Source organism: Nerophis ophidion, linkage group LG26, assembly GCF_033978795.1.
Source record: "Nerophis ophidion isolate RoL-2023_Sa linkage group LG26, RoL_Noph_v1.0, whole genome shotgun sequence".
NCBI classification, from domain to species: Eukaryota; Metazoa; Chordata; class Actinopteri; order Syngnathiformes; family Syngnathidae; genus Nerophis; species Nerophis ophidion.
In genome coordinates this window covers 5,678,416-5,698,736 of record NC_084636.1, presented here as the reverse complement: position 1 = coordinate 5,698,736, position 20,321 = coordinate 5,678,416, and the positions used below count along the sequence as shown (strand labels likewise).

Below are 20,321 nucleotides of genomic sequence, written 5' to 3'. Positions count from 1 at the left end.
TCTTTGACGGATTGAGCTGCAAGAGGTTCCTGTGGCACCAGACAGCAATGTCGGACGTGATGTCCTTCAGTTTGATGTGCTGTGGCCTATCGGGGAGGTAGATTGAAATCCAGGCAACCAGGCAGGGGTCCACTCTCATTATGTCCAGCTTGTCCTGGAGAAGGCGGGGCTGGATAGAATCGATTGATTGCTAATACAAAGCAGATGCGGGGAATAGCACTCAGAGAAGACATGAAACTGCTACAGGAAAATACCAAAAAAAAGACCAAAAGCCACCAAAATAGGAGCGCAATACAAGAACTAAAACACAAATGTTTATTGGGATGAGGTAAACATCTGTTCAGTATTTTATGTTAAAATACTGAACAGATGTTTCTTAAAATAAGGTAAACATCTGTTCAGTATTTTAACATAAAAGTGTTTGATTGTGAGGCATTAAAACCCAGAAAACGCAACGGGTCCGTCAGACACACAAGCGCTGGCTGAGTAACAACAATATGAACGTTGCACGGAAAATTTTCTCTGCCAGTTTCTGCATCCCACAGGGATTCTTTTTTTTTGTTTCTGCACCTGCGGTTCCCACACAAGGTTGCAACATTGTTTGTCAACACCGTCTGCTCTCATTTTCTCGCACATTTGACCCTTTGTTGTGTGTACATACACTCTGTCCTCTTCCTGTCTCGGCCTGCTGTGTGTGAGTGCGTGCGTGCGCAGAACATCAATTTCCACACTTCTATTAGCCCCGAACAGATGTTTGTTGGGATAAGGTAAACATCCGTTCAGTATTTTAACATAACAGTGTTTGATTGTGAGGTTTTAAAAGCCACAAAATGCAAGGGGTCCATGAGACCCACAAACGATGGCTGCGTAACAACAATATGAACATTACACAAGGGTTAAGGATCTTTCAACCTATGGCTGTTTGTTGACATGGTTTTCCTCAATTTTGTTTTCCTCAAAAATTGTTTTCTACTCTTGTCTAACAGAGCTAATTTCATTGTATGTTTTACCTACAATGAGAATAATACGGTCATAATGTACATATCTCTCTTATGGTAGCTAAAAAAAAGTACAATGATAATTAAAGCTGCAAGCAGCGATGTACGGGACTGACTTTTGCTAGTGTTTCCTGCCTTTACCCATTCAACATATCCTTACCTGCACATTACCTATCTTCTCTGTATCCTGGAGTCAAACTGGTGCCTCCTTCTTTCACCCAGTCAACATATCTTTACCCGCACAGTACCTACCTTCTCTGCATTCTGTGGTCACGCTGGTGCTTCCTGCTTTTAAGCGGCCATCTTGAGACGGCAGCAGCATCAGCACAGCGGTTCTTTGAAGGCTCGTAAAATCAAATCCGGAGCAGTTAGAAAAACTCGTTCGTCAACTTTTAATCAGAAGGGTTCAATCTCTTTCCTGTGCGAGTTTGAAGCCGACACAACAAACGCGCCCAGAGGAGATAATGTTTGAAAAAAGGTGACGGGTTTTTACAAAACTTTTGTTTCGAAGGGGTAATTGCCAACTTCCTGTTGATTTTTGCTGAAGGATGTAAATGAATGGAATGTAGGTCTAAGTGAGACCTACATAGAGATTTTTGTTTCATGTCTCTACGACATTCCTACCGGAAGTTACAAGCAGTTTTGTCTGGGTTTTATTTCTAGGGGGGCGCTAGAGCGCAATTTTGAGGTTTTTTTTGTTTTTGTTTTTTTTTTAAATCGCAATTTTCGCCAGTCCTGATGTGTGTGTCCAGTTTGGTGAGTTTTGAAGTATGTTAAGGGGGTCAAATTAAAGCTCAAAGAGGCAAAAAATAAATATTCGAGGAAACTTTGGTTTTGAAGGGGTTTTTGCCAACTTCCTGTTGATTTTTGCTGAAGAAGGTCAGTGTATGAAATCTAGGTCCAAGTCAGACCTACATAGATATTTTTGTTTCATTTCTCTACGACATTCCTACCGAAAATGTTACAAGCAGTTTTGTCTGTGTTTTATTCCTAGGGGGCGCTAGAGCTCAATTTTGAGTTTTGGGGTTTGTTTTTTGTATAAGATCGCAATTTTCGCCAGTTGTAACGTGTGTGTCCAGTTTGGTGAGTTTTGAAGCGTTTTAAGGGGTCAAATTACAGCTCAAAGAGGAAAAAAATAATTTTTTTTAGGAAACTTTTGTTTTGAAGGGGTTTTTGCCAACTTCCTGTTGATTTTTGCTGAAGGAGGTCAGTGTATGAAATCTAGGTCTAAGTCAGACCTACAGGGCGCGCCGGAGTGCAATTTTGAGTTTTGGGTTTTGGTTTTTTGATTAGATTGCAATTTTTGCCAGTACTGGTGTGTGTGTGTGTGTGTGTGTGTGTGTGTGTGTGTGTGTGTGTGTGTGTGTGTGTGTGTGTGTAAAATTTGGTGAGTTTTGAAGCATGTTGAGGGGGTCAAATTACAGCTCAAAGAGGCAAAAAATAAATTTTTTAGGAAACTTTTGTTTTGAAGGGGTTTTTGCCAACACCCTGTTGATTTTTGCTGAAGGAGGTCAGTGTATGAAATCTAGGTCTAAGTCAGACCTACATAGAGGTTTTTGTTTCATGTCTCTACGACTTTCCTAACGGAAGTTACAAGCAGTTTTGTCTTTGTTTTTTCCTAGGGGGCGCTAGAGCTCAATTTTGAGTTTTGGGGTTTGTTTTTTGTATTAGATCACAATTTTCGCCAGTCCTGATTTGTGTGTGTAAAATTTGGTGAGTTTTGAAGCATGTTAAGGGGGTCAAATTACAGCTCAAAGAGGAAAAAAATTATTTTTTTAGGAAACTTTTGTTTTGAAGGGGCTTTTACCAACTTCCTGTTGATTTTTCCTGAAGGAGGTCAGTGTGTGAAATCTAGGTCTAAGTCAGACCTACATAGAGGTTTTTGTTTCATGTCTCTACGACTTTCCTAACGGAAGTTACAAGCAGTTTTGTCTGTGTTTTTTCCCAGGGGGCGCTAGAGCGCAATTTGGAGTTTTGGGTTTTGGTTTTTTGATTAGATCGCAATTTTCGCCAGTCTTGATGTGTGTGTGAAATTTGGTGAGTTGGGAAGCATGTTAAGGGGGTCAAATTACAGCTCAAAGAGGCAAAAATTAAATTTTTTAGGAAACTTTTGTTTTGAAGGGGTTTTTGCCAACTTCCTGTTGATTTTTGCTGAAGGAGGTCAGTGTATGAAATCTATGTCTAAGTCAGACCTACATAGACGTTTTTTTTTCATGTCTCTACGACTTTCCTAACTGAAGTTACAAGCAGTTTTGTCTGTTTTTTCCCTGGGGGTGCTAGAGTGCAATGTTGAGTTTTGGGATTTGGGTTTTTTTTATCGCAATTTTCACCAGTCCTGATGTGTGTGTCCAGTTTGGTGAGTTTTGAAGCGTTTTAAGGGGGTCAAATTACAGCTCAAAGAGGCGGCGGTATAATAACAATAAAACCTTAGATATACAATAGGGTCCTCTGTCCCAAAGAGACATTTGGTCCCTATAAATGAAATGTATGCATTTTGTTAAAAGAGAGGTGTCCAAACTACGAGCCAAGTGCGCAGTCTTCGATTTGGCCCGCTAGACAGACAGCACTGTGAGTACTTTCCGGGCGCACTGTACGTTGGTTTTAGCATCTATTAAAACACAACATGTATCACATTCGGTCATTAAAGGGTAGTTTGGTTTTATTCAGTGCATGACCTGCAAGAAAATGTGACTGAAAAGTTGATAGTTCCTGACGGTTTTACGATGGTGAAAATGTGAGCCTCCTGTGTATCCAGCAAAACAGCAGGAATATAAAGGAGAAAAGTAGAGCTGGTAGTCTTAGCAGGTCTTGTCGGAGCGTGCAGGTCCAAACACGCCCGAGCCACACGGTGGAGGCGCGAGAGAGACGTTAAACACTAACTCTGTTGTCGAGCTGCTCGGCTTTTCCTGTTGAGACACAAGACCTCTCTGGCCTCAGGGCGCAGATGTTTTTCTAATTCGACGCGATGCTGTATCGCATCTCACCTTGCTCAAGTCCCGGAGCGCTTCGCTTGACAGTTTAGACAACGGCCGTGATGAATGCGCTCGCTTGGCTTCTCCGCTCGTTCAAATTGTTCTGAGCTCCCCGCTGAGTCTTTTCTTGTTCTGGCGAGGCTTGGCGGCGGCGGCAGCCAGAAAAAAGAAAAAAGGCCACGCGGCATTGGGTGAAGCGGCATTAAAAGGCCTACTGAAATGAGATTTTCTTATTTAAACGGGGATAGCAGGTCCATTCTATGTGTCATACTTGATCATTTCGCGATATTGCCATATTTTTGCTGAAAGGATTTAGTAGAGAACATCCACGATAAAGTTGGCAACTTTTGGTCGCTAATAAAAAAGCCTCGCCTGTACCGGAAGTAGCAGACGATGTGCGCGTGACGTCACGGGTTGTGGAGCTCCTCACATCTGAACATTGTTTACAATCATGGCCACCAGTAGCGAGAGCGATTCGGACCGAGAAAAAGCGACGATTTACCCATTAATTTGAGCGAGGAGGAAAGATTCATGGATGAGGAAAGTTAGAGTGAAGGACTAAAGAAAAAAAGACTATACAGTGGGAGCGATTCAGATGTTATTAGACACATTTATTAGGATAATTCTGGAAAATCCCTTATCTCAGGGGTAGGGAACCTATGGCTCTAGAGCCAGATGTGGCTCTTTTGATGACTGCATCTCGCTCTCAGATCAATCTTAGCTGACATTGCTTAACACAATAAGTAATTAATAATTCCACTGGTAATCATAGTGTCAAAAATAACGTTCAAATTATAAAACATTTTCATGGATTTTAATCCAACCATCCGTTTTCTATCGCACCTGTTCAAGATGTTGCATTAATAGTAAGAAGTATTATATTTATTATTGGCTAACTTTAGAATAACAATGTTATTAAAAAGAATAGGAGACTTATTATTCTCTAAAAATGTTGGTCTTACTTAAAAATGCACGCATTTAGTTGTATTCAGTGTTAAAGAATATTATATGGCTCTCACAGAGATACATTTTGAAATATTTAGCTTTCATAGCTCTCTCAGCCAAAAAGGTTCCCGACCCCTGCCTTATCTGCTTATTGTGTTACTAGTGTTTTAGTAAGATTATATGGTCTTACCTGTACAACCTGAAGGTCGGCCCCGCACCTTTCTTCAGCACCAGTCGGCGGGTGGTGGCGATGCCCATCTCTGCCCTTTGCAAGGGACCCTCTTCGAAACACGATCTTTCGAAATGATCGCTGCATAATACACTGTACTTTGTGTGTGTGGTCCAATCCAACCGTGTTCGCTTGACCGCTCTGTTCCATAGTAAAGCTTGACTGTCATCTTTCGGTAATGTAAACAATGAAACACCAGCTGTGTTTGTGTTGCTAAAGGCGGCCGCAATACACCGCTTCCCACCTACAGCTTTCTTCTTTGATGTCTCCTTTATTCATTGAACAAATTGCCAAAGATTCAGCAACACAGATGTCCAGAATACTGTGGAATTATGCAATGAAAACAGACGACTTATAGCTGGGAACGGTGCTGGAACAAAATGTCCTCTACAATGCGTGACGTCACCCGCATGCATCATCATACCACGACGTTTCAGCAGGATACTTCGGCGCAAAATTTTAAATTGCAATTTAGTAAACTAAAAAGGCCGTATTGGCATGTGTTGCAATGTTAATATTTCATCATTGATATATAAACTATCAGACTGCGTGGTCGGTAGTAGTGGCTTTCAGCTTAGCTGGCCTTCCATCAGCTCGCCGCCATTGCAAACCAGGAGGTGCCGTTTGAGCGGGACCGGATGTTTGCCTGTCGAAAAGAAAATAACCAAGGCCGTGATTTGTTTTTGTGCAGGCACGTTTGGCCGCATCTTTCATGGCATGTTGCTGGACGAGAAGGACTCCAGCAAGGAAAGGCCGGTCTTTGTGAAGACCGTGAAAGGTAAGTCCACAGTCATCCTGGTATCATGGGCAAATTCAAGTACAGTGGAACCTGTTTATGTCGACGCCCCTTGAAGTTGCTGGCTGGCGTGGGCAAAGGCGGTTGTCGACATACAGTGAGGTCCGCAAGTATTTCTAGGTTCTCCCACTTGGAAAATAGGGAGAAGTCTAAAATGTTCATCATAGATGTATTTCTACTGTTAGAGACTTAATCTCAAAAGAAAATCCGGAAATCACATTGTATGATTTTTTTTTTTTTAATTGATATATTTGTATGTTACTGGGGTTCATAAGTACAAACCCCGTTTCCATATGAGTAGGGAAATTGTGTTAGATGTAAATACAAACAGAATACAATTAATTGCAAATCATTTTCAACCCATATTCAGTTGAATATGCTACAAAGACAACATATTTGATGTTCAAACTCATAAACTTGATCTTTTTTTTGCAAATAATTAACTTAGAATTTCATGGCTGCAACACGTGCCAAAGTAGTTGGGAAAGGGCATGTTCACCACTGTGTTACATCACCTTTTCTTTGAACAACACTCAATAAACGTTTGGGAACTGAGGAAACTAATTGTTGAAGCTTTGAAAGTGGAATTCTTTAAGGGTTGATGTGTGGAAACTTGTCCTGATGTATGGTCTTCTTCTCCATTAGTCAAGATTAAAATGTGTTACTGACACCTGCAGGATTTAAATGGAACTGCACAGGAGGAACACTCAAAAGTTTTAATGTTTGTGGGCGGTATAGGTCGGTTGATAGAGCGGCCATGCCAGCAACTTGAGGGTTCCAGCTTCGATCCCCGCTTCCGCCATCTTAGTCCTTGCCGTTGTGTCCTTGGGGAAGACCCTTTACCCACCTGCTCCCAGTGCCACCCACACTGCTTTAAATGTAACTTAGATATTGGGTTTTCACTATGTAAAGCGCTTTGAGTCACTAGAGAAAAAGCGCTGTATAAATAAAACTCACTTCACTTCACTTCATTCTTGTTTTATGTAGAGCTTCAGTCGTTCAACAGTCCGGGGTCTCCGCTGTCGTATTTTACCCCTTTATAACGCGCAACACATTTTCCATGGGAGACCGGTCTCCCGTCCAAAGGCAAAACCTAGTAACTCACTTATAGCTGATTTTGAGAAAACAAAGGAAAACCAATCTATCTTGTTGCAGTCTTACAAAGATCTACAAAGTCATCAAACGTATGGATGTTTTCTTGAGCTTTCATTATTCTTGCCGATTGAGCCATGGATTGAATCTGCTCTCATGAACGTGTGCCCTTTCTCCAGGTATTTTATCACAATCTCGGGTGGGCCCCATTCTGCGTTTGCACATTGGGCAAGAGCCGTGTACAGCGTTCAGTTTTTATTTTGACCTCCCCAGTTATCTGCCCAAAAGAGTATGCAAGGGGAAGAATCAAGAACAATACATTTAATGAAGGTGCTTGCAACGTCCTGGGCCAATCTTCCAAATATCCCCTCGTGCCATAATATCACATAATCAGGTTGACTGTCGGCCCCCATTCGGGTAAATGTCTCACTAAAGACAACAAGGCGACTGACAAAGAAGCTCCGATTGGTCCCTTGAGATACTAGGTTTTTCTGTTGTATCCACGCGGTTATGTGGTAGTTGTTGGGTCCTGCCATGCGCGTAACAGCTTACTTACGGAAAAAATGACAATATCTATACACTAATGTAAAGCATATCACCTAGGAACTCCAAAATTATTATCAGCTCAGTTTGGACCAAAATTGAGTTACTGGGTTTTGCCTTTGGACGGGAGAGGTCTGAACTGCAGGCGGGCAAGGAAAGTACCCGCACTCTTTTTATACGAAGCCACGCTGTTGTAGCATATTCAACTGAATATGGGTTGAAAAGGATTTGCAAATCATTGTATTCCGTTTATATTTACATCTAACACAATTTCCCAACTCCAATGGAAACGTGGTTTGTAGAACATGCTTGAAATTATAAGTTTTCGTAGGTACGGAAGTAGCAGGTAGCATCTTTTTTTTCCCCCCACAATGCACTTCTGCCATGACCTACCAAATTTGTATCGGTTGAAGTGTGCGTGTGACGATTGCTGATATACGCCTAGTCTCTTACTTGAATGATTTGATATTTTACGGTAGTGTGTTAATTTCACACACAAGTCGCTCCAGAGTATGTCGCACAGCGATTTATAATCCGAAAAATACGGTACATTTATATAGTGCTTTTTCTCTGGAGACTCAAAAGGCTTTACATTAGGGATGCACCGATTAATAGGTAACCGAATATATTCGGCCGAATATGGCAAAAAAAGCCACATTCGGCCTTCGGTGGAATGAGTTAAGAACAAGGCCGAATAGTGGCGTGTGACGCAATTTTTTGACGCGGTGACGTTGGGATATGTTGTGTACCTGTATAAGTGTATGAGGTTACAAGCACACACTTATTGAGATTTAGTGGGGCCTCTGTTTACATTATTAGCCTGTTGTGTAGGCTACCTGTATAAGTGTATGAGGTTACAAGCACACACTTAATTGAGATTTACTTGAGCCTTCTGTTTACATTATTAGCATATCTACTGTGGCTAAGCAGACTTTTGCCAAAAGGACAATAATTCATTTGTTGTGGGTTTATCCACTTTAATGCACTTTATTTTTTTTTGGAATGCATGTTTTGTTTGAAGGCCTAATATAAATGAAAAACATTGTGCTTTTTTTGAAAAGCAAAGGCTACTGGAATATTAAAAAAATGTTAATAGTCAATAAAAAAATACTTTATTTGAAAAACATGTCTAAATATTTATTCTAGGCTATTTATGCAATATAAAAAAAAATTATGAAAAACTGCATTCATTATTCGGTATTCGGCCTTCGGCCAAGCGTTTAAATTTTATTCGGTTTCGGCCACAAATTTTCATTTCGGTGCATCCCTACTTTACATGGTTCAAGCAATCATCCACATGAAGCTACTTTTAAAGCAGTGTGGGAGCAGGTGAGTCAAGTGCCTTGCCCATGGAGAGGCGGGTGTCGAACATGGAACTTTCAAGTTGCCGGCCCCTTAATTGCTGACTTATCAGCACGTTTGTGTCTCGTAGATCACGCTTCTGAGGTCCAGGTGACCATGATGTTGACTGAAAGTTGCAAGCTTCGCGGTCTTCATCACAGGTGAGTGTCTGCAGAAAACTGTCAAGAACATAATTACGTTTTTCCAAATAGTTTGGAAACGCGGCAAATGTAATGTAAATGCATATCCTTTTTGGAAATAAGGGCTTTTATTTTCCTTGAAAAGTAAAATACAAAGGCATTTATTTTACGCTGATGGGCGCTTTCAGTCATTGTTGTCAAAATAAAACTAAGCCATCTTAGGGCTGGGCGATATGGCCTTTTTTTAATATCTCGATATTTTTGGGTCATGTCGCGATACACTATATATATATATATTTCCATATTTTGCCTTAGACTTGAATGAACACTTGATACATACAACCACAGCAGTATGATGATTCTATGTGTCTACATTAAAACATTCTTATTATACTGCATTAATATATGCTACTTTTAAACATTCATGCAGAGAGGGAAATCACAACTAAAAATGTATTTATTCAACAGTTATTAAGCAGTGGCACAAACATTTGTCATTTCAAAACAAAGTGCAAGATTGTCAGAGACATTTTAAAACATGCACTTTTGTGAATGATGTCACTAAGATGACATATCAAAACAACCCTAAATTAAAGTGCACATTTTGTACAGAACGCCACTACAATAGTTGAAAACAAAGTGCACTTTTGTGCATGATGTCACAAGATATTTCAATAACTGTCAATAAAAATGAGCCGCATAATAGGAAATCAAATCGCTATGTGGTAGGTTCCTGCGGACGTTATCTGCTTATGTTGTTGACTGTTTTTTTCATACGGTGTTGATGTGGAAATGGTTGCTTCGGCGTTTTGTTGGTGTGGCACCGAATGGAGATGTTGATATGCGGAGTAAGCACTCTTCGTTCTGTAGCACAGTGGTTCTCAACCTTTTTTCAGTGATGTACCCCCTGTGAACATTTTTTTAATTCAAACACCCCCTAATCAGAGCAAAGCATTTTTGGTTAAAAAAAAAAAAGAGATACTTAAGTAAAATACAGCACTATGTCATCAGTTTCTGATTTATTAAAGTGTATAACAGTGCAAACTATTGCTCATTTGTAGTGGTCTTTCTTGAACTATTTGGAAAAAAAGATATAAAAATAACTAAAAACTTGTTGAAAAATAAACAAGTGATTCAATTTTAAAGATTTCTACACATAGAAGTAATCATCAACTTAAAGTGCCCTCTTTGGGGATTGTGATAGAGATCCATCTGGATTCATCAACTTCATTCTAAACATTTCTTCACAAAAAAATACATCTTTAACATCAATATTTATGGAACATGTCCACAAAAAAAATTAATATTGCATTTTTGTATTTCTTTTCACAGTTTATGAACTTACATTCATATTTTGTTGCAGTATTTCTCAATAAATATATTTATAAAGGATTTTTGAATTGTTGTTATTTTTAGAATATTTTTTAAAAATCTCACATACCCCTTGGCATACCCCAAGGGTACGTGTACCCCCATTTGAGAACCACTGGAGTATATCGATATATCGCCCAGCCCTAAGCCAACTTGTCTTCTCACCAGGAATACTGAAGGAACTTGACAGAGTTTGTTGTGTTAATAGGAACTAACCTGAGCTGTCTAATGGCACTTAAGATTTTCCCCCTTGACTGGATTTTCAGCAGTTCTTACTGCCAAAAAATGGACGGTCAAAACTAGGGGTGCACGGGAATTAATAATAGTAATGATAACTACAAATAAGCAATAAACGCCTAAATGTCAGTGAATTCAAATCTAAATAAGATACTGTAAAATTTCAAGCTGCAAACTAGGAGTGCACGAGAAATTATACTAACAATAATTAGAAATAAAAAATAAACGTCTAAATGTCAGAGAATTCAAATACAAATACTGTATTTCCTTGAATTGCCGCCGGGTATATAGTATGGGCCTGCCTAGAATTACTGCAGGGTCAAACTCGCTTTGCTAAATATTATTTTTATTAGCTCATGTCTAGAATTTCCGCCAAGTCAAACTCATTTCGCCAAATAATTAGCATATGCCTAGAATTTCCGCCGGGTCAAACTCGTCACGTCACAAGTGACACTTCACCTGTCATCATTTTCAAAATGGGGGAGGCTGATTTCAATAATTTGAAATCGCATTAAGGGAAGAAGATTAAGAGCTAGTCAGTAGGATTTAAGGTCCAAGCTATTGAATATGCTAAAAAGAACAGTAAGCAGCTATGTTTTATTAATATACCATAGCTGCGTGTGTCAAATATGAGTCATTAAATGACTCCCGCCTCCTGGTGGTAGAGGGCGCTAGTGATCCTTCTTGCGATTACTCGGCTGCAGAAGAAGTGACAACAAGCAGCGATCGTTTATTTTTTCCTCTCGCTTGCACTTTTAACATGGAGGATTACATATCTAAAATAAAACAGTTTTCTAAACTGGACTTTCAATCAAAGCAGGAGGTAATAAAGGAAGACCTCTATCGAGACAGAGAGACTTTTAAAACTGAAGAAAGATAAGGAAGACTTCTATAAACAAGTTATCGATGCTTTTGATCAGAAGGAGCTGCGCATGGACTTCATTTATAAGTAAAGGTAAGACCATAATAACGTTTAGTTTTTTTATTAAATGTGCTTTTCATGATGGTATCCTTACATCACACTCAAATTTATAAGCGCAGGCCTAAATTTACTGCATGCCTTTGGTAAGCGCCGGAGTGAGAAGAGGTTTTAAATTAATTAGCGCCCCGGCGGCAATTCTAGGAAATACGGTAAATAGAGATGTCCGATAATTGCTTTTTTGCCGATGTCCGATATTGTCCAACTCTTAATTACCGATACCGATACATACAGTCGTGGAATGAACACATTATTATGCCTAATTTTGTTGTGATGCCCCGCTGGATGCATTAAACAATGTAACAAGGTTTTCCAAAATAAATCAACTCAAACTATGGAAAAAATGCCAACATGGCACTGCTATATTTATTATTGAAGTCACAAAGTGCATTATTTTTTTTAACATGCCCCAAAGCAGCAGCTTGGAATTTGGGACATGCTCTCCCTGAGATAGCATGAGGAGGTTGAGGTGTGCGGGGTTGGATTGTTAGACACTGAGTGTTCATTTAGCAACAGTTTTTTTTCGAGGATTTTCGAAACAAAGGGAAGGTGGAACAACGAGCAGGTAGTTAACCACGAAGTCAGGATCAAGGTTAGGTCTTTTGAGCTGAGGATGAATAACCGCTTTTTTGAATGCTGTCTTGAAGAAGGAGATGGTTGATCTGTTTGTATTATATATAAACGGGAACATGTCCCTGGAATCTCACGAGGGAGACGAACCTGACCTGCTGCTGAAGGATCCATTTCAACATCTCCAGCTCTTTAGTAACTATCTGGCCCCAAACCAATGCTTTTTAACAAGCTGTTGAAACAAGTCCGTAGACACTAAATGTCAGAGAATTAAAAAATAATCCAAATACGATGCTGTAAAATTTCCAGCTGCCTTCTTTCTGCCTCATCAACAACTTGGGTAGTTTGGATTAGATTGTCCTGTGGCGGAAAAACAAAGTCATAGCCGACACCTTTCCTCTCCGTCAGGTCTGAGATTTCCTCTTCCGCTGTTAAACCGTGTTTTGGAATAATCCCTGCCAACTTCACCTTTGACGTCCAGATCCGCCCACCTCAGTTAAAACCTGGCGTTATTGTCTTTTGTCTACAGCGGGGGTCACCAACGCGGTGCCCGTAAGGACCAGATGAGTGGCCAGCTGGCCTGTTCTAAAAATAGCTCAAATAGCAGCACTTACCAGTGAGCTGCCTCTATTTTTTTAAATTGTATTTATTTACTAGCAAGCTGGTCTCGCTTTGCTTGACATTTTTAATTTTAAGAGAGACAAAACTCAAAAAGAATTTGAAAATCCAAGAAAATATTTTAATGACTTGGTCTTCACTTATTTAAATAAATATATTTATTTTTTTACTTTGCTTCTTATAACTTTCAGAAAGACAATTTTAGAGAAAAAATACAACCTTAAAAATTATTTTAGGATTTTTAAACCCATATACCTTTTTACCTTTGAAATTCCTTCCTCTTCTTTCCTGACAATTTAAATCAATGTTCAAGTAATTTTTTTTTTATCAAAGAATAATAAATACATTTTAATTTAATTCTTCATTTTAGCTTCTGTTTTTTCGACAAAGAATATTTGTGAAATATTTCTTCAAACTTATTATGATTGAAATTCCCCATATAATATTCTGGCAAATCTAGAAAATCTGTTGAATCAAATTTAAATCTTATTTTAAAGTCTTTTGAATTTCTTTTAAAGTTTTTGGTCTGGAAAATCCAGAAGAAATAATGATTTTTCTTTGTTAGAAATATAGCTTGGTCCAATTTGTTATATATTCTAACAAAGTGCAGATTGGATTTTAACCTATTTAAAACATGTCATCAACATTCTAAAATCAATCTTAATCAGGAACAATTATTAATGATGTTCCATAAATTCTTTTTTTAAGTTTTTCAAAAAGATTCGAATCAGCTAGTTTTTCTCTTCATTTTTTTCGGTTGCATTTTGAAATTTAAAGAGTCGAAATTGAAGATAAACTATGTTTCAAAATTTAATTTTAATTTTTTTCCTGTTTTCTCCTCTTTTACACCGTTCAATTAAGTGTTTTTTTTCATCATTTATTCTCTACAAAAAACCTTCCGTAAAAGAAAAAAAAATGTACGACGGAATGACGGACAGAAATACTCATATTTTTTATATATATATATATTTATTTATTAAAGGTAAATTGAGCAAATTGGCTATTTCTGGCAATTTATTTAAGTGTGTATCAAACTGGTAGCCCTTCGCATTAATCACTACCCAAGAAGTAGTTCTTGCTTTCAAAAAGGTTGCTGACCCCTGGTCCAAAGGGATTTATTTCATTGTGCCGAAGAAGTGTTTGCAACATTAATGTGTTTGCCTAAATTGTTCCCGCGCTCTTCGCCCCCCTTCCAGAAACTTGCTGCCTGTCAGTCACGTGTGCACGGAGGACAGCGAGAAGCCCATGGTGCTGCTGCCTTTCATGGCCTGGGGGAACCTGAAGCTGTTCCTGCGCCAGTGCAAGCTGGCTGAAGCCAACAACCCGCAGGTGAGGCTCTTGGTGCTGTCCAATCACACTGCAAAAAGTCGGTGTTCAAAAACAAGAACAAAAAAATACAAAAATGAGGGGTATTTTATTAGAGCCAAGCAACATTATCTGCCAATAGAACAAGAAAATTTGGCACGTCAAGACTTTCCAAAACAAGTAAAATTAAAGCTGCAAGCAGCGTTGGTCGGGTCCGCCTTTGGCTGCTGCCCCCGAGACCCACGGCCGGATAAGCAGTAGAAGACGCCTTGGAGCCACTATTTTGAGAATCTAATGCATTGTGAAAGTAATGCAGTTGTTGTATTGAAGTGAAAATATCAAACTTCCTGTTGATTTTTGCTAAAGTATGTTCATTATTAAAATGTAGGTCTAAGTGAGACCTACATAGTGTTCTATGTTTCATGTCTCTCTGACATTCCTACCGGAAGTTACAAGCAGTTTTGTCTGTGTTTTCTTCCTAGGAGCAGTTTGTCCGTGTTGTATTCCTAGGGGGGCGGTAGAGCGCAATTTTGAGTTTTGAGGTTAGGTTTTGTCATCAGATCGCAATTTTTGCCAGATCTGATGTGTGTGTCAAGTTTGGTGAGTTGAGAAGCATTTTAAGGGGGTCAAATAACAGCTCAAAGAGGCAAAAATGACATTTTTGAGGAGACTTTGCACAGGACTTCTTTGAAGGCGCGTAAAATCAAAACTTGAGAACTTATCAAAACTCTGTTCTATACGTTTAATCAGAAGGGTTCAATCTCTCTCCTGTGCGAGTTTGAAGCCAAAACAACAAACGCACTCAGAGGAGATAATGTTTGAAGAAAGGTGACCGGTTTTTACAAAACTTTTGTTTTGAAGGGGGGATTGCAAACTTCCTGTTGATTTTTGTTGGGGGTTGTCAATCTATGAAATGTAGGTCTAAGCGAGACCTACAAAGAGGTTTTCGTTTCATGTCTGTCCGACATTCTTACCGGAAGTTACAAGCAGTTTTGTCTGTGTTTTATTCAAAAATAGCGCTAGAGCGCAATTTTGAGTTTTGGGGTTTGGTTTTTTCATTATATCGCAATATTCGCCAGTCCTTATGTGTGCGCCAAGTTTGGTGACTTTTGAAGCATTTTAAAGGGGTCAAATTACAGCTCAAAGAGGCAAAAATTGCATTTTTTGCGAAAATTTTATTTTGGAGGGGTTTTTCGCCAACTTCCTGTAGATTTTTGCTGAAAGAAGTGAGTGTATCAAAATTGGGCCTAAGTCAGACCTACGTAGGAGTTTTTGTTTCATGTCGCTATGACATTCCTAACAGAAGTTACATGCAGTTTTGTCTGTAATTTTTTCCTAGGGGGTGCTAGAGCGCAATTTTCATTTTGGGGGATTGGTTTCTTAATATGTTGGGAAGGTTTGCTATACCGACGTGTGTGTCAAATTTGGTGAGTTTTGAAGCAGGTTAAGGGGGTCAAATTACAGCGCGTAGGTGTGGAATAATAATAAAACAGCAGTTTCAATAGGGTCCTTGGCCCATGGCAAAGGACTCCTGTGGAGTTCTTTGCCATGGGCCAAGGACCCTAATTAGCTTACCTCACTGAACCCAAAAATGCCTTAAAACATGGGTGTCAAACTCTGGCCCGCGGGCCAAACCTGGCCCGCCGTGTAATTTAATTTGGCCCTTGAGGCAATATCAATCTAGCATTAGAGCTGGCCCGCCGGTGTTATATAGCGTCAGTGCCGCTGTAACACCGCATTCACCGCTAATACTCAAACTTGCCAACCCTCCTAATTTTCCCGACAGACTCTCGAAGTTCAGTGCCCCTCCCGAAAATCTCCTGGGGCAACCATTCTCCCGAATTTCTACCGATTTCCACCTGGACAACTATATTGGGGGCGTGCATTTAAGGCACTGCCTTTAGCGTTATCTACAACCTGTCATCACGTCCACTTTTCCTCCATGCTAACAGCGTGTCACATAATATTTGTGGCTTTTACGCACAGGTGAATGCAAGGCATACTTGGTCAACAGCCATACAGGTCACACTGAGGGTGGCCCTATAAAGAACTTTAGCACTGTTACAAATATGCGCCACACTGTGAACCCACACCAAACAAGAATGACAAACACATTTCGGGTGAACATCTGCACCGTAACACAACAGAACAAATACCCAGAGCCCCTTGCAGCACTAACTCTTCCGGGAAACTTCCAGCAAACTGATCAATAATTAACGTTTTATTCATGCATTTTCTCTCGCTACTTTTAAGGCTTGAATGTTTGGTTCATTCATTATTGTTATTTTATTTTCAAATGTATTATTAGCCTGTGGAAAAGAAGATTGCAAATAGAAAAAAAGGCATAACATTTTTATAAAAATTTTATTTGATATGCCATTGATATTTTTTTAATTATTATTATTATTATTTGAAACTGGATTTTGCATGTCACTAAAGTTATATAAGCATTGCCTGTTCAATATTTAATGCAAAACTTGTTTGGGTCCCTATTAAAAGGTTATTTTGTTCAACCTTAGCCCGCGGCTTTGTTCAGTTTAAAATTTTGGCCCACTCTGTATTTGAGTTTGACTCCCCTGCCTTAAAATAAGTATTTTCTCACTTAGGGCTGGGCGATATAGCCTTTTTTTAATATCTTTATTTTTAGGCCTTATCAGCATGCACGATATATATCTGGATATTTTGCCTTAGCCTTGAATGAACACTTGACACATATAATCACAGCAGTATGATGATTCTATGTGTCTACATTAAAACATTCTTCTTCATACTGCATTAATACAGTGGGGCAAAAAAGTATTTAGTCAGCCAGCGATTGTGCAAGTTCTCCCACTTAAAATGATGACAGAGGTCTGTAATTTTCATCATAGGTACACTTCAACTGTGAGAGACAGAATGTGAAAAAAAAAAAATCCAGGAATTCACATTGTAGGAATTTTAAAGAATTTATTTGTAAATTATGGTGGAAAATAAGTATTTGGTCAACCATTCAAAGCTCTCACTGATGGAAGGAGGTTTTGGCTCCAAATCTCACGATACATGGCCCCATTCATTCTTTCCTTAACACGGATCAATCGTCCTGTCACCTTAGCAGAAAAACAGCCCCAAAGCATGAGGTTTCCACCCCCATGCTTCACAGTAGGTGTGGTGTTCTTGGGATGCAACTCAGTATTCTTCTTCCTCCAAACACGACGACTTGAGTTTATACCAAGGATGTCATGTGGTTAGATGAAACCAAAATATAACTTTTTGAGAGAGCATGAGGAGGTTGAGGTGGGCGGGGTTGGGGGGGCAGGGTTGAGGTGGGAGTAGCGGGGGGTGTATATTGTAGCGTCCCGGAACAGTTAGAGCTGCAAGGGCTGCTGGGTATTTGTTCTGTTGTGTTACGGTGCGGATGTTGATTTTCATTCTTGTTTGGTGTGGGTTCACAGTGTGACGCATATTTGGAACAGTGTTAAAGTTGTTTGAATAATTTTGTTTTGATTTTTGTTTTATAATTCCCGATATTACATTTTAAGATATTTATCGGCAGATAAATATGTTAATATGCTCACATCTGTGAATTGATTAACGTGGACCCCGACTTAAACAAGTTGAAAAACTTATTCGGGTGTTACCATTTAGTGGTCAATTGTACGGAATATGTACTGTACTGTGCAATCTGCTAATAAAAGTATCAATCAATCAAAAAAAACCAAACTGTGAATATATCTGCATCCTTATAGCTTGTTACCTTCTAGGCCAGGGGTGTTCAAAGTGCGGCCCAGGGGCCATTTGTGGCCCGCAGCTAATCGTTTACCGGCCCGCCACACATTCTGCAAAAATTGCAAAATTGATAGTATTGCAAAAATAAAAAAATAAAAACATTAAAAAAATTAGACTGAGGTGAAATCTAATGAGGAAAAGTGGCAATGTTGACACAAAGCTGCCATGCAGGCAGGTTTTTTTTTTCATTTTGTCTTTATTTGCTTTTATTTTCCATTGCTCAAAAAAAGAAAAAAACGGACAAAAAAATCTGTTATAATGAATTATTACTTAAAAATGATCACTTTAAAATGTTTTATGTGGAAAAAATATTGCATATGTTGTGTGGTTGCCATATAAAAACATCAAAGTTTTGACAAAAGAGCATAAAACAAACAAAATAATAGTTCAAACTTAAAATCGACAGATATATCGGAAGTTGATCTTGAAATTTAAGTGTTAAAAGTAATAAAAATGCATCGCTTTATGAGTGGGGAACCTTTCGGATCTCAAATATATTTAGTAGGATTTTATTTAACTTATCACTGTGATTACTCAAAAATATTAAATAATTAAAATCAATGGTGTCCTGCATTTTTGATCTTTGAGGGCTTTAATTGCTAAATAAAGGAACTCTCCTAAAGGAATCAATACATTACTATATCTAAATACTGCATATTTCAGTTTTACTATAAAAAACAAAGTTGTCTTTGACAGAAAAGGCATAAAACCTTATTTGTTTTACTTTATATCAACCTCAAGTTGATATAGAGATTTACTGTAAGCATTAAATAAAAATAATAATAATAATTAGACTTATTTTTAAAGGGGAACATTATCAGCAGACTTATGTAAGCGTCAATATATACCTTGATGGTGCAGAAAAAAGACCATCTATTTTTTTAACTGATTTCCGAACTCTAAATGGGTGAATTTTGGCGAATTAAACACCTTTCTCTTTATCGCGCTGGACGCGATGGCGTCAGAACGTGACGTCGCCGAGGTAACACAGCCGCCATTTTCATTTTCAACACATTACAAACACCGGGTCTCAGCTCTGTTATTTTCCGTTTTTTTTTTTACTATTTTTTGGAACCTTGGAGACATCATGCCTCGACGGTGTGTTGTCGGAGGGTGTAACAACACTAACAGGGAGGGATTCAAGTTGCACCACTGGCCCCAAGATGCCAAAGTGTCTGCCGCCAGACCCCCGTTGAATGTGCTAGAGTGTCTCCACATTTTACTGGCGATGCTAAGGCAGACATGGCACAGAGATGTATGGATAACCTGCAGATGCATTTGCAACGATAGTCAACGAAATCACAAAGGTGAGTTTTGTTGATGTTGACTGCCAGCTAATCGATGCTAACATGCTATTTACCGGCGGTGCTAAAGCAGACATGGAACAGAGATGTATGGATAACCTGCAGATGCATTTGCAACTATATCACGTTTCCTTCCACCCACATTTAATGCGAAACAAACACTTACCAATCGACGGATTTAAGTTGCTCCAGTGTCAAAAGATGCGAAAGTCCTGATCGTTTGGTCCGCACATTTTACCGGCGATGCTAACGCAGCTATTCGGCCATGCTATGGGTATGAATAGCGTCAATAGCTATTCGCTCAATAGCTTCAGTTTCTTCTTCAATATTTTCATACTCCAACCATCTGTTTCAATACATGCGTAATCTGTTGAATCGCTTAAGTCGCTGAAATCCGAGTTTGAATCCGAGCTAATAAATGAATAAATAAATGGGTAGTACTTGTATAGCGCTTTTCTACCTTCAAGGTACTCAAAGCGCTTTGACACTACTTCCACATTTACCCATTCACACACTGATGGAGGGAGCTGCCATGCAAGGCGCCAACCAGCGCCCATCAGGAGCAAGGGTGAAGTGTCTTGCTCAGGACACAACGGACGCGACGAGGTTGGTACTAGGTGGGATTTGAACCAGGGACCCTCGGGTTGCGCACGGCAACTCTCCCACTGCGCCACGCACTATATCTTGCTGTGGTATTTCCATTGTTTGTTTACATTGGCAGCACTGTGTGACGTCACAGGGAAATGGCCAGTGTCTTCGCAGAGAGCGAAAATAAGGCACTTTAAAGCTTTATTTGGGATATTCCGAGACCGGTAAAATTTTGAAAAAAACTTCAAAAAATACAACAAGCCACTGGGAACTGATTTTTATTGTTTTTAACCCTTTTGAAATTGTGATAATGTTCCCCTTTAACATTTTAGTGACTGAGACCCTCTATGCTCCCCAGGAGCCCCAAGGATTAAAAAAAATCCATGTATTTTGTTATGATTTGAAAATGAAAAATATCAAAATGGGCACCGCATGCTTAAATTTTTCCGTGTGCGGCCCTCTGTGGAAATAGTTTGGACACCCCTGTTCTAAGCCTTTCTTTAGCAGTTGGTTTTGAGTGCAGTGTGA

At 39.2% G+C, this 20,321-nt stretch overlaps 1 protein-coding gene across 3 annotated transcripts in view; it reads left to right on the top strand.

Annotated features, from left to right (window-relative positions):
• The window catches only part of ryk (receptor like tyrosine kinase), a 131,435-nt gene that overhangs the window by 74,160 nt on the left and 36,954 nt on the right, over positions 1-20,321 (top strand). For all 3 annotated transcript variants that reach the window (XR_009804358.1, XM_061887889.1, XM_061887888.1), the window contains exons 10-12: positions 5,836-5,922; positions 9,008-9,077; positions 14,028-14,160. Coding sequence is in view for 2 of the 3 variants with exons in the window: in XM_061887889.1 (XP_061743873.1) it covers positions 5,836-5,922; positions 9,008-9,077; positions 14,028-14,160 (290 nt within the window). In the remaining variant the exon portion in view is untranslated. The remainder of the gene's footprint in view (positions 1-5,835; positions 5,923-9,007; positions 9,078-14,027; positions 14,161-20,321) is intronic.